Genomic DNA, 15,042 nt, shown 5'->3' on the forward strand with positions numbered 1-15,042 from the left:
TTTATTTTTTTCTTTCCAGGGTGAAATATGACCTGAACATTTCTTAGTGTGATTGTTATTCATCATACTGTATAAGATTACATTTTAACTTTAGAGAGCCTGATTACACTGATTGAAAGAGATTATATTATAGATCACAATGCTGTTTAATGCATTACCCATAATCCTTTGCTCTTTTGACAGGGTCCTCCTGGTCGCTCTGGTCTGCCTGGAGCTGACGGTCTTCCAGGACCTCCAGGGACTGTCCTGATGTTGCCTGTATGTAAATCTGAGCACAATCACCAGATACACACTTACAAAAACTACACATTAAAATGACACATAAACAACTGATTGATACACGTTTGCACGTCTTTTAGCTTTTACAATTTAAAGCCCCATTTCACTGTACTGAGGTCAGTTTTAGCCTGTAGACGAGATCTACAGTGCGTCATAATGAATGTCCAGAGCCGTTAGTTCTTGTGCTGGCTTGATTTATTTTCGGAGTGGTTTAACAGTGATAATTATGTCAGAGAGATATCAGAAACATAATGCTCCCTTTGCTGCCGTGTTTCCCCATCAATCACACGCTGGTTAATGCAGTCATTATGCAGAGATATTTCACAAATTCCACATCATACTCTCAGCTTTTCCAAATTTCCTCTTTCCCAGCTGTTACTCCGATACAGTTTTTTTTTTTTTTTAATTCCAGAACGTGTATCGACTTCACAATGTCGAGAGTTCTGGAATGCTTCCATGGCAAATCCAGATGTTCTAAACACCACATTAAAAATGAGGTTGTCCGTGTTGTATATGTGTTTATAGTCAACATGTGATTGTAATTAAACCCCACCCTAAACACTACCTCTCCTCACCCCCCCAAAATACCCATGAAAATCAATACAGAGCCATGAAGCACAGATTCACTTTGAAACTAGTGGTCATACTCTTGGAAGTGTAGTGATTGAGTTCAGCCACTAGATGGCAGTGCTGAATAACTTGACTCCTGTACACAGACAGAGGCACAGAAACACTGCATACTACCATACTAGTCATACTACTAGTCATACTACTAGTCATACTATTTCTGCCGTATCTTTACATGGAAGAAATAGTAAGAGTAGTATGCTAGTCTGAATTCAGCTCTAGAGTACATTTGGAATTACATGCTACCACACGTATTTTATTTTAGGTATGTATGTATTTTTTTGTTTTTGCAGTACGTACTGTACACTACTGCAATTTTCAAATTATTTTTTAGTTTATTTTACATATAATGAACTTTTTAAAAATAGATTAAACAATTTAGAACTATTTTATTTTAAAATACATTATTTTATTTTTGCCTGTTTTTATTTGAACATAAAATGAATATTTTAAAATTTTTACTTTAGAGTTATTTTATTTGGATATATACTGAACATTTTCAACTAGGTGAAACACTTTAGATCTATTTTATATTATTTTATATTCAAATACATGATTTTATTTTAGTTTTTTAACATACAATGAACTTTTTCAAATAAATGAAACACTTTGGAACTATTTTATTTTTAAATGCATTATTTTATTTTATTTGAACATATAATGCTTTTTTTAAATAGATGGAACACTAGATCTATTTCATTTTAAATGCATTATGTTATTATTATACTTTTTTTTTGAACATATAATGAATATTTTAAATTGGTGAAACACTTTAGAGTTATTTTATTTTAAATGCAATTATTATTTTTTTTATTATTATTTTTATTTGAACATATAATGAATATTTTAAAATTGGTGGAATTGGTGTTATTTTAATTTATTTTATTTCATTTCGTTTTATTTTATTTGATCATATACAGAACTTTTTTAACTAGGTGAAACACTTTAAATCGTACTAAACACTTTAAAACATATAATTAACATTTTTTAAGAGGAATTTAATTTTTTGCAATAACTGGATGCCACTCATTGAATGTAGCATGTAACCTGTGTTTTGGATTCCACAAAAAAAAAGGTTAAGTTAATGTTAAGATAAAATAAATGTATATATTATTTAAAAATTGTATTGAAATATTTTATTTTCAAGTACTTTAATTTAATCTTGATTTAATTTGATCATATGTTGAACATTCTAAAACAGGTGGAACATTTTTCACTTTGCTGTCATGTCTAAAGTAAACTATCATAGTCTAAATGAGTTGATGAGTTGGTTCTGTCTCTGTAGTTCCGCATGAGTACAGGAGGCGACAGCGGACATAAAGGTCCTGCAGTTTCTGCCCAAGAGGCTCAGATGCAAGCCATCATGCAGCAGGCCAGGGTAAAAACACACACTTACACCAATACACACTATATTTCACACACACACATCTCTATGCAAACTAATTGCTCTGTGTCATTATCATATAGCTGGCGATGAGGGGTCCAACCGGACCCATGGGTTTGACGGGCCGTTCCGGTCCTCTGGTACGTCTGTATATCTGTCTTCAGTCTGTCGAAATGATGATATCTATGATATTATGATGAGTCTGATATGTTTCAAGCTTGATTTGATTTTCCCAGGGTCCTCCTGGTGTTTCTGGACTGAAAGGAGAGTCTGGGGAATCAGGACCTCAAGTAGGCATCACAGATTACCCACAATCCTCAGCTATTTGACAGTATTTGAAGACCTTTTAATGCAGGATAGAGCTGTTGTGAGACCTGTGTGTGTGTTTTTAGGGTCCTCGTGGTCCACTGGGATCCATAGGCCCTCCTGGAAAGCCTGGTAGAAGGGTACGTTTGCGTTTTGTTGTTGTTATTATTAACCCGATCATTCTGTATAAAAATTTATAAACAAGAATTCTGTTGGCTTAGGGTCGACCCGGCTCAGATGGAGCCAGAGGGATGCCTGGACAGACGGGACCAAAGGTAAAACTAATGAGATAAATATATTTTAGCATAACACACAATAATGAATTGTGCACAATAAGATGCCAGAAAGTAAAAAGGGTCAATTGTGATTTCATGTAGAGAAAGTACAGTAGTTTCTTATTTATAAAATGTTAATATCCTGCCATTCTGAACTGTTTCCTGTCTGTGTGCTTCACAGGGGGACCGAGGATTCGATGGGCTCGCTGGTTTGTCTGGAGAAAAGGGTCACAGGGTAAACACGTTTTAAAATAAGTCTTATTTGAGTATAATTGAGATAGTATTTTAGTATTTTTTTAATCAGTTTTTATTTTTATATTTTATTTTATATTTGTCATATTTCATATCTTTTTTAATATATGTCTGTATTGTTTTTATTAATTTTTATTTCAGTTTTCGTTTTAGTTATTTTAGTATGTCAAATGAAACTTAAAAACTCAAATTAAAATTAACAATGAGTCGAATTTTTAAATTTTATTTTATTTCAATTAACAATTTTTTTTAATGAAATTTAGTTTGAATGAACTATAATAACTGAATTATTTCAGTTGAGAGCAACATTTAATGTCCATTTTTTTAATTTATTTTGCAGTCAAAGCATCACAGTGTAAACACGTTTATGAACATTTTAAAATAGGTGAAACACTTTAGTTGAACAGCTATTTAATTATATATTTTATTTTATTTTCAAATACATTTTATTTTATTTTTAAATGGCTTTCTGCAATACATTATTCTGATTTGGCCAATTTTAATAAAATGATTTTAGTTAAGGCCAAATGTAATATCCATTTGTTTATTTATTTGGCAGTAATCCTGTAAAAAGGAGGGTGATTCATTCTATGAAAACTAATGAGTGTGTCTTTGTCATTGTTGTTGTAGGGTGAGACAGGTCCTCAGGGGCCACCTGGGCCTTCAGGAGAGGATGGAGAAAGAGTATGAGCTTCTTATTTTAATCCCTTCCTGTTTCCTTCATCATCAGTGTTATTGTCCTATATGTAAATCAATCTTGACGTCATGATGACATCATTTCCTGTATCCCAGGGCAATGATGGTGAGGTCGGACCCAGAGGTCTGCCCGGAGAATCGGTGAGTTCATATTTCCTCCAGTATCCCAGCATTATCCTCTGTTATCCACTAGATCATACATAACGCTTCCACAGATCCATGTCACTCATTTTTTGAGGTGTCCGCTGCATTTTACTCACTCTGGATGTGAAGTGAGAGAAACATTCAGAGACAGAAAATATAGTAGAGTTAAATAAGTTTAAGTTTAAGTTTAAGACAGCAGGTGGCGCTCCATGTTCACCATTTAGTTTGAGAGTGACTTCATCTGCTCTTGCATGTACACATAAACACAATCAGTAGTATTTTAGGCTCCTGTTTGAAAATGTAGCACATGAGATGAAGAGTCATTTAAGTGGCATAGAAAAAGCTCCTTTTTTCATGTTGAGATCACATGACTGGGCTAACACTGTTTTATTTTATTTTATTATTTTATCATTTATTGAACATTTAAAAAAGGTGGAACACATATCTATTTGATCTTGTTTCTAAATGCATTATTTTATTTTTAGTTTATGCATATACGAAATAGACAGTACTCATGTTTAAAATATAGCACATGAGATGAGGAGTTATATAAGTTGCATAGAAAAAGCTGTTTTATTTATGTTGAGGTCACATGACCGGGTGAATGCTACCCACTTTATGTCAGTAACGCCTCTATTATCAGACACTTTCAGCTGAACACAACTCTCTGTTTCTCCATCTTCTCTTTTTCAGGGTCCTCGTGGTTTGTTGGGCCCCAAAGGTCCCCAGGGGCCCCCTGGACCTCCCGTGAGTATAAACTTCATCTTTATCTGAATTAGTTAGTTTTCATCTGAATCTAAGTCATTAACCTTCATGGTATTTATTTACTTACAAATAAATAGCTTAATTATTAATGTCTTAATATTTTTTAAATGTGAGAATATATAAATGTGTAAATATTTTTTAAACATGTTAAATTCGTTTTTATTTATTTTGATCCTTCTTTTATCATTTTAGGGTGTGACTGGTATGGACGGACATCCTGGACCTAAAGGAAACATTGTAAGTGTGAGACAAACACACACACACACACACACACATGCACACACACACACACACACACACACACACACACACTTCTGTACATACAAACTTGCTTCTGCACACACACATATTCACATTATTATGCTTCTGTTTTCACCCGTCAGGGTCCTCAAGGTGAGCCAGGACCTCCAGGACAACAAGGCAACCCCGGAGCTCAGGTATTCATCAAGCCACACCCACTCAGATATTATCTAACCCACCCATCGTTGACTTCATTAACCAGTCAATATCCTCTAATTCTGTCCTCTTTCACAGGGACTTCCAGGTCCTCAGGGAGCGATCGGACCTCCAGGAGAGAAGGTGAGATCGCATGTGTGGATGATCGATGGAAGGATGCTTCTCTGGTTAATGGATTAATGCCTTTATATAGAGTTTGTATGTGTGTGTGTAGTGTTCTATTGATAATGTTTATGTTTTATGACAAGACATTTATTCTTAGTGATGAAGATTATAGTACATTTCATAAGTACACTACTGTTCAAAAAGTTTAAGGTTAAGTTTTTTTTTTTGAAAGAAATTAATCATTTTGTTAATCAAGGATGCATTAAATTGATAAAGACAGTAAATACATTTACATATAACTGTATAATGTTACAAAAGGTGTGTATGTCAAATAAATGCTGTTCTTTTCAACTTTCTACTCATAAAAGAATCCTGTGAAAAATGTATCAGGGTTTCCAAAAAAAAACTATTTTCAGCATTGATAATAATAAGAAATGTTTCTTGAACGGCCAGCAAATCAGCATATTAGAATGACTTCTGAAGGATCATGTGACACTGAAGACTGCAAATTCAGCTTTGCATCACAGGAATAAACTACATTTTAAAATATATTGAAATAGAAAACAGTTATTTTAAATGGTAATAATATTTCACAATATTTTTAGATTTTACCGTACTTTTGATTAAATAAATGCGGCACTGATGAGCATAAGAGGCTTCTTTCAAGAACAAAAAAATCTTACAGTTTATAAACCTTTGCATTTCTAAATTGAAATTATTATTATTTTATTTTTATTTTTGCTGGGCTTAAAGATTGCAGATTGTAATAAAGAATATATAAATAAATTATTGTTTATTATTAACAGTTTTATTTGATTATTATTATTATTATTATTATTAGTAGTAGTAGTATATAATATTTAAAAAAAAGATTTGACTGCCAAATCAAAGCCATTTTACGGTTATGTGACAAGAAAACCATAAATCAAGAAACTATATGATTTGAAAATAATAATGACAATGTGTACATTTGATTCAGTTTTACTTTTACTTACACCGCTTGATATTTTTTATAGTCATTAAAGTAAAATATTAATTGAAAATGGTTTTTTTTCAACCCTGAATGGATACAAAGCTTACATATTTAAGAATTGAGCACATACTTTTAAAGCAGATTTTCATAATTCTGGACATTGATATTTGTCATTAACCCTTCTACACACTGACCACTTTAACGTATTGATCGCTCTACTGGATGGTCTTCATGAATGTGTGTTGAGACAGGAAGTGTGTGCTGAGTGTTAATGGACTGAGTGCTTATGCTGGTTTTCCTCTTCTCAGGGTCCTACTGGAAAACCAGGCTTATCGGGAATGCCAGGAGCCGATGGACCTCCGGTGAGTCCGGGAAACACATACACACGCTTCACGTCTGATCATCTCAAGCTCTATTGTTTGTGTATCAGTACAGTAATAATTACAGTACAGTGATCTGCCTGGCAGTTCTTCACAGACACACATTGTTCGCATCTATTCTCAATGCCTATTCTATCCACATTTCATGGTTTTATATCTAATTACTGCAGCATAACGTGTCATTTCTCTTTATCTTTGTGTCACAAACACAGGGCCACCCAGGAAAAGAAGGGCCATCCGGAGAGAAAGGACATCTGGTATGTTTATCCTTCATTCCTCTATCCGAAGAGTTAATTTACAGACACTTCTCTTGTACAAATGTAGCTTCAGATGTGATCAATAAGTCGATCGATAACTGATTGTGTTTTACAGGGACCTCCTGGTCCTCAGGGGCCGATTGGATATCCTGGGCCTCGAGGTGTAAAGGCAGGTGTTTTTTAATCCTCACTGGTCATAGCAGAACTCATAACGATCTCTTATTGGTCCGTGTGTATTGTAGTTCTGTAGTAGTAAGATGTCAGTGAAAAGTCACCCAACTTATTTTGCCTCTAACTTTTTCCTCATAATGAAATGGAGACGGCACCCTGCCAGTGTTTCTGATACTTTCCTGAGGCAGAATCATCTGAACTTTATAGCCATCTTCCAAAATGTCCAAAAGTTGCGTACCTAGACAGCATTTTAGGCATCAAAGACAACTTCTGAGATAAGTTCTTTTGGCCAAAATGTAAGGAAGTGCAGGTAATTCACTGATGATTCCAATTTGAATGTGATGAGGATACATTTCCCAATTATTATGTTATATTATATTAGATTAGATTATTTATATATATTATTTATTGTTAGAAATCAGTCTGATTTTTTTTTTTTTTTGTGTCCTGACCCAATAAGTTAAAAAAGTATTGGTAGTTAAACTGTTCTGCAACTGTACCAAATAAAAAAGCCATTGTTAGATTGTTAGATTTAATTGTTAGAAGACAGTCTGAGTCACTCAAGTTATATGAAGATGAATTTCTGAATTAAAGTGGAAAAAAAACTATTGGTAACTGTCCTGCCATCGTATAAAAACTCAATTAAAGCCTGAAATAAAAAAGATTATTATATTATATTATATTGGGCTGTCAATATAATATAATATAGGGCTGTCAAATCGATTATTCATATTTATATATGATTTATATTATAAATAAATCTAAATATATATTACATGCATTTCTTATGTATGTGTGTGTATTTATATGTACACACGTATATTATGGAAACAAACTTTTGTTTTGGTGTGATTAATCACGATTAATAGATTTTACAGCCCTATTATATTATATTATATTATATTATATTATATTATATTATATTATTTTATTTTATTTTATTTTATTTTATGTTATGTTATGTTATATTGTTATGTTATGTTATGTAAACGAGCTTTTATTTTGGTGCAATTAATCGTGATTAATCGCGATTAATCGATGTAAAAGCCCTATTATATTATATTACATTATATTATTGTCAGAAGACCATATATATATTATATAAGATCATATATAAATATATCAATATTTCACACCAAAGGATTAAATAGATTTAAAAAATTGCAATTCAATTAAAATGCACTGTTGTAATCCACTGTGAGTCGGGTTGCTGCCTACAGTATATAGACAGTAGAGTGTAATGAAGCTTGCTAGGGTTTGAGAGCTTTTAACACCTTCATGGTTTCTAGTCAGTGTTCGTGATACAGTGAGTCAATCGCAGGGTTTTGAAGTTTAGATGGACTCTGTTGATCTTTTTTCTTTTGCTCTTTCTGTCCGCAGGGTGCTGATGGAGTCCGTGGGCTGAAAGGAAACAAGGGTGAAAAGGTAATTTCAGAGTGTGTTCGTGCGACTGCGTGCGTATGGATACGTGCTGTTGTGAGTGTGTGTGTGTGTGCCGACGGCTAATGCACTGCTCCTGAGTCATTAATGTTTAATTTCTGCTTCTGAATATGGAAACCGGTGTACTCCAAGATGCATTTTTGACCTTCCCGCTTTGGTCATTAAAAAGTTGTATCCTGCGAGAGTGCAGCAGGAAAATAAGATCAGGCCCCGGCAAATAGCAGAAATAGCAGTTGCCATGGAGATCCGCCCCTTCGCATTTGTCAAAAAAGGGGTATTATATGCGTTCGGAAGTTTGCAATGCTCTCAGTGTCAAATCTTCTTTTCTTTCCTTCTCAGGGAGAAGACGGATTTCCAGGATTTAAGGGCGATATGGGCATCAAAGGCGACAGGGTAAGAGACTTATTCGCAGGTTGAAGAGGTTATTTGTGTTTGGCTTTATCTCTGGGGAATTATGGGATTTGATTTCTCTTTTCACTTGGGTCGAACTTTAATTGTCTGAGCATCTCTGAGGAGGCACATAAATCACAGTGGGTCTATATTTAGTGGAGCATCACTATTACTTTTGCTCATACTTGCTTTGGGATTTGAACAAATATAGGCACACACAGAAAAAAGACCTTAAGGACCATAACTTGGGAATTCGGCCACATAGAAATGTGATAAAAACACCTTAGCGATCACATATCCCCAGGCGACACGCTCCCGAGTCTATTTCAATGTCAAAATGCCAAAAAAGTCAAAATGCCGAGAAATTTTGTCATTCAGGACTTCAGAAGTTGGTCAAAGGGCATGTATAATATTCACTCAGCCTAATTGATCTGATTTTTTGCTGTTATAAAGTCCGCTGACTCATCCGCGGCGCTGGGTAAATGTCTGTAATGAGCAAATGCGCACCGCTCTAGGTTATTAGGGACCAATATGCAAACGCTTCTGGATTTAAGTGGGTGGACATTGTCCCAAATTACCATTTACTCTTGTTAAATGCCACGCACGCACACACTTCACTATTCCCATGCTGCTCAAGTGCCAGTCTTTGCCTATTATATCTCTAAAGTGGCAAAAACATTAAACACACACTAACCGTACACACAAACTTGTTTCATTATTAAATTCTGGGATCGCTTATTCAAAGATGTCCACCCACTTCACTTCACTTCACTTCACTTCACCTCACTTCACTCACTTCACTCACTTCACTTCACTTCACTTCACTTCACTTCACTTCACTCACTTCACTTCACTTCACTTCACTTCACTCACTTCACTTCACTTCACTTCACTTCACTCACTTCACTTCACTTCACTTCACTTCACTCACTTCACTTCACTTCACTTCACTTCACTCACTTCACTTCACTTCACTTCACTTCACTCACTTCACTTCACTTCACTTCACTTCACTCACTTCACTTCACTTCACTTCACTTCACTTCACTTCACTCCACTCCACTCCACTCCACTCCACTCCACTTCACTTCACTTCACTTTACTCACTTCACTTCACTCACTTCACTTCACTTCACTTCACTTCACTTCACTTCACTTCACTTCACTCACTTCACTTCACTTTACTCACTTCACTTCACTCACTTCACTTCACTTCACTTCACTTCACTTCAGAAACATTCGAAGACAGCCCTTTTTAATTTTCAGCAATTAGGAGATGAAAATAAGTAAAATAAGTAATTAAATTATCATTTAAAAAAAAGTGAAGTTGTAGAATTCTAGGAGGTGGATTAAGAAATAATTTTTAGTTGGTCATTTTTTTTGGGATTAATTAAATTAGTAAATATTGTATGTATTATTATTATTATTATTATATATATATTTTTTTGTCATTTTAGCTTATTTTAAAGCTGGTTTTGTCTTATTTTAAAACGTTTTAAGTAATCTTGGTGCCCTTGGAAGTTTGCTTTAAATATTTTAATTATTTAAAATAATTAATTGTAAAAATAACACAATTTTAACATTCTAGAAATTTGGGGGTGAATAAATACATTTAAAAAATATTGTAATTTTCATGGTTTTAGCTCATTCTAAAGCTTGTTTTGTCTTATTTTAAAAAATGTAAGTCATTTTGAGGCCCCCTTGGAAGTTTGCTGAGGAATTTAAAGGGACTTATTCTATAATTTTTTCATGTATTTTTCCCTTGAAAGCAACTTTTATTATTTATACATTCAATTATTACATCAGTCAATGTTAATGTAAATGTAAATTAAGTATTCTCTGATATGACTGGCTGGCATACAGCTGTAATTTATCGTATCATTGTATGTATCATTCATCAGAACAGACCTCTAAAAAAGATAAAAATCTCTAGTTTCTGAGGGAAATGTCTCATATAAATCCTAATGTATTCAGGGAGAACTTGGTGCTGCTGGACCCAGAGGTGAAGACGGGCCTGAGGGACCCAAAGGAAGATCTGGTTTACCTGGAGATCCTGGACCACTCGGGTCGACCGGAGAGAAGGTGAGTGTATATCTATATATGCATCGTGAAGTTTGTCAGTGTTTTGTCACGACTGATTACTTATGTTTCTTCTGTGTACTTTGGTTTTAGGGTAAGCTCGGTGTGCCCGGGTTGCCAGGTTATCCAGGAAGACAAGGCCCCAAGGTAAATACACCCGATCTGCCTGTGATTAGCCAGCATCCACAGCGGCCGTGTTCGATTGTGTCCATGTATTGATAGAAGGACAAAGTTGTGTGTGTGTGTGTGTGTGTGTGCGCGCATGCATTAGAGCGGGATTGGAAGGCAGACATGGTTGAACTTCTTGATCAAAGCTAAGTGGATTTACCCATAATGCCATCTGGTGTCAGCTTTCCATTTGACCGTGACCCAGCATGCACTGCTGCAACAGCACTTTTCTTCTCTTCTCTTCTCCTCCTTTTATCCCTCTCTCCTTCCTCCCTTTGATGGACCTGTGAATTAATCCCTCTCTCTCTTTTCCTCTTCAGGGTTCTCAAGGATTCCAGGGATTCCAAGGAGCCAGTGGAGAGAAAGGCACGAGGGTGTGTAAAAAAGAGTTCTCCTGTCTCATTGTATTTCTCTCACGCACCCTTTTTCCTCATCTTATTTTATTTATGTATTTTGAGTAGCGAAAAGATATATGCTCACTGGTTTTCTCTCGAGTTTGTGGATTTTGAGAAAGAAATGCAGGGTAATCATTTAGGCTAACATAATGCAAACGATATAATATAACATGTAGAATATGACTGATGTAATATAAGCCATTTCAATAAATGCAATTCGATTAATCTTATGAAGTGAGCAAGAAAATTGATTTAGCTCTATTCCAGTTAGATTTTTATTCTCTGTCATGTTATTTTAAGATATTCAAAACAAAGCAATTCAGAAGTTCAGAAGCATCATTAGGGGAATATTTAACTAAATCAAAAACTGTTAAAAACATATTAATTGAAATAAAGCTGAAGTAATATAAATTATAAATATTAGATAAATTATAGATAAACTATAAATAAATATTAGATAAACTATAAATTAACTGAAAACTGAAAATATTAAAATAAATAGGAAATAAAAAATAGCCCAAATAGGAATATTTATAATAATTATAACAATAATAAATGACAAAAGAACATAAAATTACTAAACGTAAAAAAAAAAGAAAAAATGTGAAAATATAAGAATAAAGCAAAAACTAAAACTGAAATAAAAGTGAACCTAAATAGTAATATTTAAACTAAAAAATCCAACCAAAAACTAAATATTAAACCAAAATTAAAAAGAAAACTGAAAATATAAAAATATAGAAATAATACAAAAAAGTATATAAATAATACTAAAATAGCACACTGCCTAAAAATGAAAATTGTCATCTTTTACTCACCGTCATGTCATACCATAGGCAGAATAAATAAAAATGACAAAAACACCAACAAAGAATGTAATAAAAGTAATAATTTCAGCTTGTGCACACTATAGGGTTTTGTCTCAGTGTCTCAGAGCTAACCGTCTCTGAGCTGTAGTGTGTGTGTTATCAGAGCCCTTATGGCCAAGAAAAGCTGGGAAAGGCCCTGAGTAAACCCCCAGCTCTCCGCACGGATGCTTTATTGGCTGTATATCATCACATTTAAGCTGAGAGCAGCAGCCGGCTGCCATTAGGAAGACAGTGCAGTCTCCCATAAACACATTATAATCCAAAAACCTCTTATTCTCGCAAGCCATTAAACACACACACACACACACACACACACACACACACACACACACATACTCTCAGACTGCATTCATTTGTTGACGCAAAACTTTCTTTGTTCCACCATAACTATCTGCATGAAGTATTCACGAGATGGAGAGATGCTAATATCATCTACAGATAATCAAATTAATCACAATGTTCTACTAGGCTGAAAGAAATATTGCTTATGGTTTTGTTTAAATGACACAAATAATGACCATCATTTTTAATGACTGAATTCGCTGAAAAGAGCATTTGAACAGAAAGTGAAGCATAAGAATTTAAAAGCACACATTTATTTAGTTATCTCTACTTCTCCTAAATTTTAGGTAATATTTTTTATTAAAACAAAAATAGTATTCAGTTAATAATTGTGTATACAGTGTAGTTTAATTGTTATATATTATTATTGTATTTATAATATTTTTATATTTTTATATTTTAAATATAACAAATACCTTTTAAAAATAAATAATATGAAATGAATAATTATTCACTCGATGGACAGTTTAATTATTATATATTATTGTTCATTTAAACATATTTATATATTTATTTTACTGGAATTTATTAAATATAACAGATATCCTTTAGGAATAAATAATGTTATATTGATAATTATTCATGCTAAGCACAATTTAATTATTATTGTTAATTAAAATATTTATATTATTATAATGTATTAAATATAACATATCTTTAAAACATTTTTTAAAAACTTATTTTATTAGAATGTATTCCTTATAATATCTTTTAAAAATAAAATAATAATAATAATAAAAGTAATAATAGGGAACTGAGATATATTTGTTTTTTATTTTTCCATTAATTCACGTTATGCTCTCTCACAAACAGGGGACAGCAGGAAAGCCGGGACCCCGAGGACAGAGAGGACCCACGGTAAGGCAACAAAGTTAGGACAAAAACAAACAAGACGTGCCCTTTTGCTGATCAGTTTAGGACTGATTTCACACACTGCTTTCTCATACTTCTTGTGATCGTTTCTGTAGGGACCCCGTGGTGAAAGAGGGCCGAGGGGACCAACTGGTAAAGCAGGACCAAAGGTGAGACTGTCCTTTTTCATCACTATTCTGCATTTGTAAGATTATATAATGAAATGAGATGATGACATATTGAGGAAAAGTCACTTTTCAGGGTCTTCTGTCTTAGTAAATAAATAATATGACATGCAAATGTAAAAACACAAAGAAAATCATATCATGCATGCATTCAAGCGTACATAAAACAAGTGTTTGGCACATAAAAATTCAATTAGGAAAAGCACCCCACACCCTGACTGACTGAAAGAAAACATCTCAGGCTTTCATCATTTGTTGTGCTGTGAAAGCTAAACGTGTTGACAGGAGCAAATGGTGCTCCTATTACATTTCAAAACGCAAGGTTTGTCTCCACGGCTCAGCTGGAGCAAATCCAAATGCAACAGGGATTTTACCGATCTGCATATCCTCTATCAGTCAAACAAATCTTTAATGGCACCCATTACCTCGGGCAATAAGCATAAGTTTTACGATATTAATAATTAATCGCATTTGCATGGACGTTTATACAAACATTCTGAAATATTAAAATGTTCTGTTCAATTTTTCTTTTCTCCTTTGTTTGTCCTCCCCTCCTTCACAGGGCAACTCAGGAAGCGACGGCCCCCCAGGACCACCCGGTGAACGGGTACGGTATAAATAATAATCAAATCCTTCCAAAGTATTGATTATTGCTTCAGAGACAGAGATTTAACGCTCTTTTGTGTCCTGTCTTACAGGGTCCGTTAGGATCAGCGGGACCTACTGGATTCCCCGGCCCTAAGGGTCCACCGGTAAGTGATGTTAACACTAGAAATAACTATAGAAAACCTTCTTTCATCCAATCATCTGTCCTGATTTCCTCTCTCTCTCTCTCTCTCTCTCTCTCTCTCTCTCTCTCTCTTGTTTTTAGGGTCCTTCCGGAAAGGACGGGCTGCCCGGACACCCTGGCCAGAGAGGAGAGACTGTGAGTGGCGTCTGATATGGACACGCACACTTTTATTCACACACTTGTGCTTAAAAAACTCACTTGTATTTTCTTCTGGCAGGGTTTCCAAGGTAAAACTGGACCTCCCGGACCCCCAGGTGTAGTCGGACCTCAGGTAAATGGAACACAGAATGCTGAAGTTCAAATGTTCAAATTTTCAAAATGATTCTAGAATTACACACTAAATAGTGCCTCTAGTAAGATTCCAATAAAATGGGTTTGCAAAATGGACGAAAAACCTGAGGGTGAACCTCATGAATAATATCATGAAATGTTTGGCCCATTAAAAAAAAAAAAAAAAGTGTA

The 15,042-nt window shown here is 34.3% G+C and overlaps 1 protein-coding gene across 1 annotated transcript in view; it reads left to right on the forward strand.

Annotated features, from left to right (window-relative positions):
• The window catches only part of LOC107661606 (collagen alpha-1(V) chain-like), a 67,549-nt gene that overhangs the window by 27,546 nt on the left and 24,961 nt on the right, over positions 1-15,042 (forward strand). Inside the window, exons 10-36 of the mRNA XM_016451267.1 lie at positions 184-258; positions 2,192-2,284; positions 2,374-2,430; positions 2,527-2,580; positions 2,683-2,736; positions 2,818-2,871; positions 3,053-3,106; positions 3,754-3,807; positions 3,916-3,960; positions 4,657-4,710; positions 4,921-4,965; positions 5,112-5,165; positions 5,263-5,307; positions 6,571-6,624; positions 6,855-6,899; positions 7,015-7,068; positions 8,451-8,495; positions 8,850-8,903; positions 10,875-10,982; positions 11,073-11,126; positions 11,468-11,521; positions 13,567-13,611; positions 13,722-13,775; positions 14,353-14,397; positions 14,489-14,542; positions 14,662-14,715; positions 14,798-14,851. Of these exons, the coding sequence (XP_016306753.1) occupies positions 184-258; positions 2,192-2,284; positions 2,374-2,430; positions 2,527-2,580; positions 2,683-2,736; positions 2,818-2,871; positions 3,053-3,106; positions 3,754-3,807; positions 3,916-3,960; positions 4,657-4,710; positions 4,921-4,965; positions 5,112-5,165; positions 5,263-5,307; positions 6,571-6,624; positions 6,855-6,899; positions 7,015-7,068; positions 8,451-8,495; positions 8,850-8,903; positions 10,875-10,982; positions 11,073-11,126; positions 11,468-11,521; positions 13,567-13,611; positions 13,722-13,775; positions 14,353-14,397; positions 14,489-14,542; positions 14,662-14,715; positions 14,798-14,851 (1,512 nt within the window). The remainder of the gene's footprint in view (positions 1-183; positions 259-2,191; positions 2,285-2,373; positions 2,431-2,526; positions 2,581-2,682; positions 2,737-2,817; positions 2,872-3,052; positions 3,107-3,753; positions 3,808-3,915; positions 3,961-4,656; positions 4,711-4,920; positions 4,966-5,111; positions 5,166-5,262; positions 5,308-6,570; positions 6,625-6,854; positions 6,900-7,014; positions 7,069-8,450; positions 8,496-8,849; positions 8,904-10,874; positions 10,983-11,072; positions 11,127-11,467; positions 11,522-13,566; positions 13,612-13,721; positions 13,776-14,352; positions 14,398-14,488; positions 14,543-14,661; positions 14,716-14,797; positions 14,852-15,042) is intronic.

Source organism: Sinocyclocheilus anshuiensis, unplaced genomic scaffold (assembly GCF_001515605.1).
Source record: "Sinocyclocheilus anshuiensis isolate Anshui unplaced genomic scaffold, SAMN03320099.WGS_v1.1 scaffold1425, whole genome shotgun sequence".
Classification (NCBI taxonomy): domain Eukaryota; kingdom Metazoa; phylum Chordata; class Actinopteri; order Cypriniformes; family Cyprinidae; genus Sinocyclocheilus; species Sinocyclocheilus anshuiensis.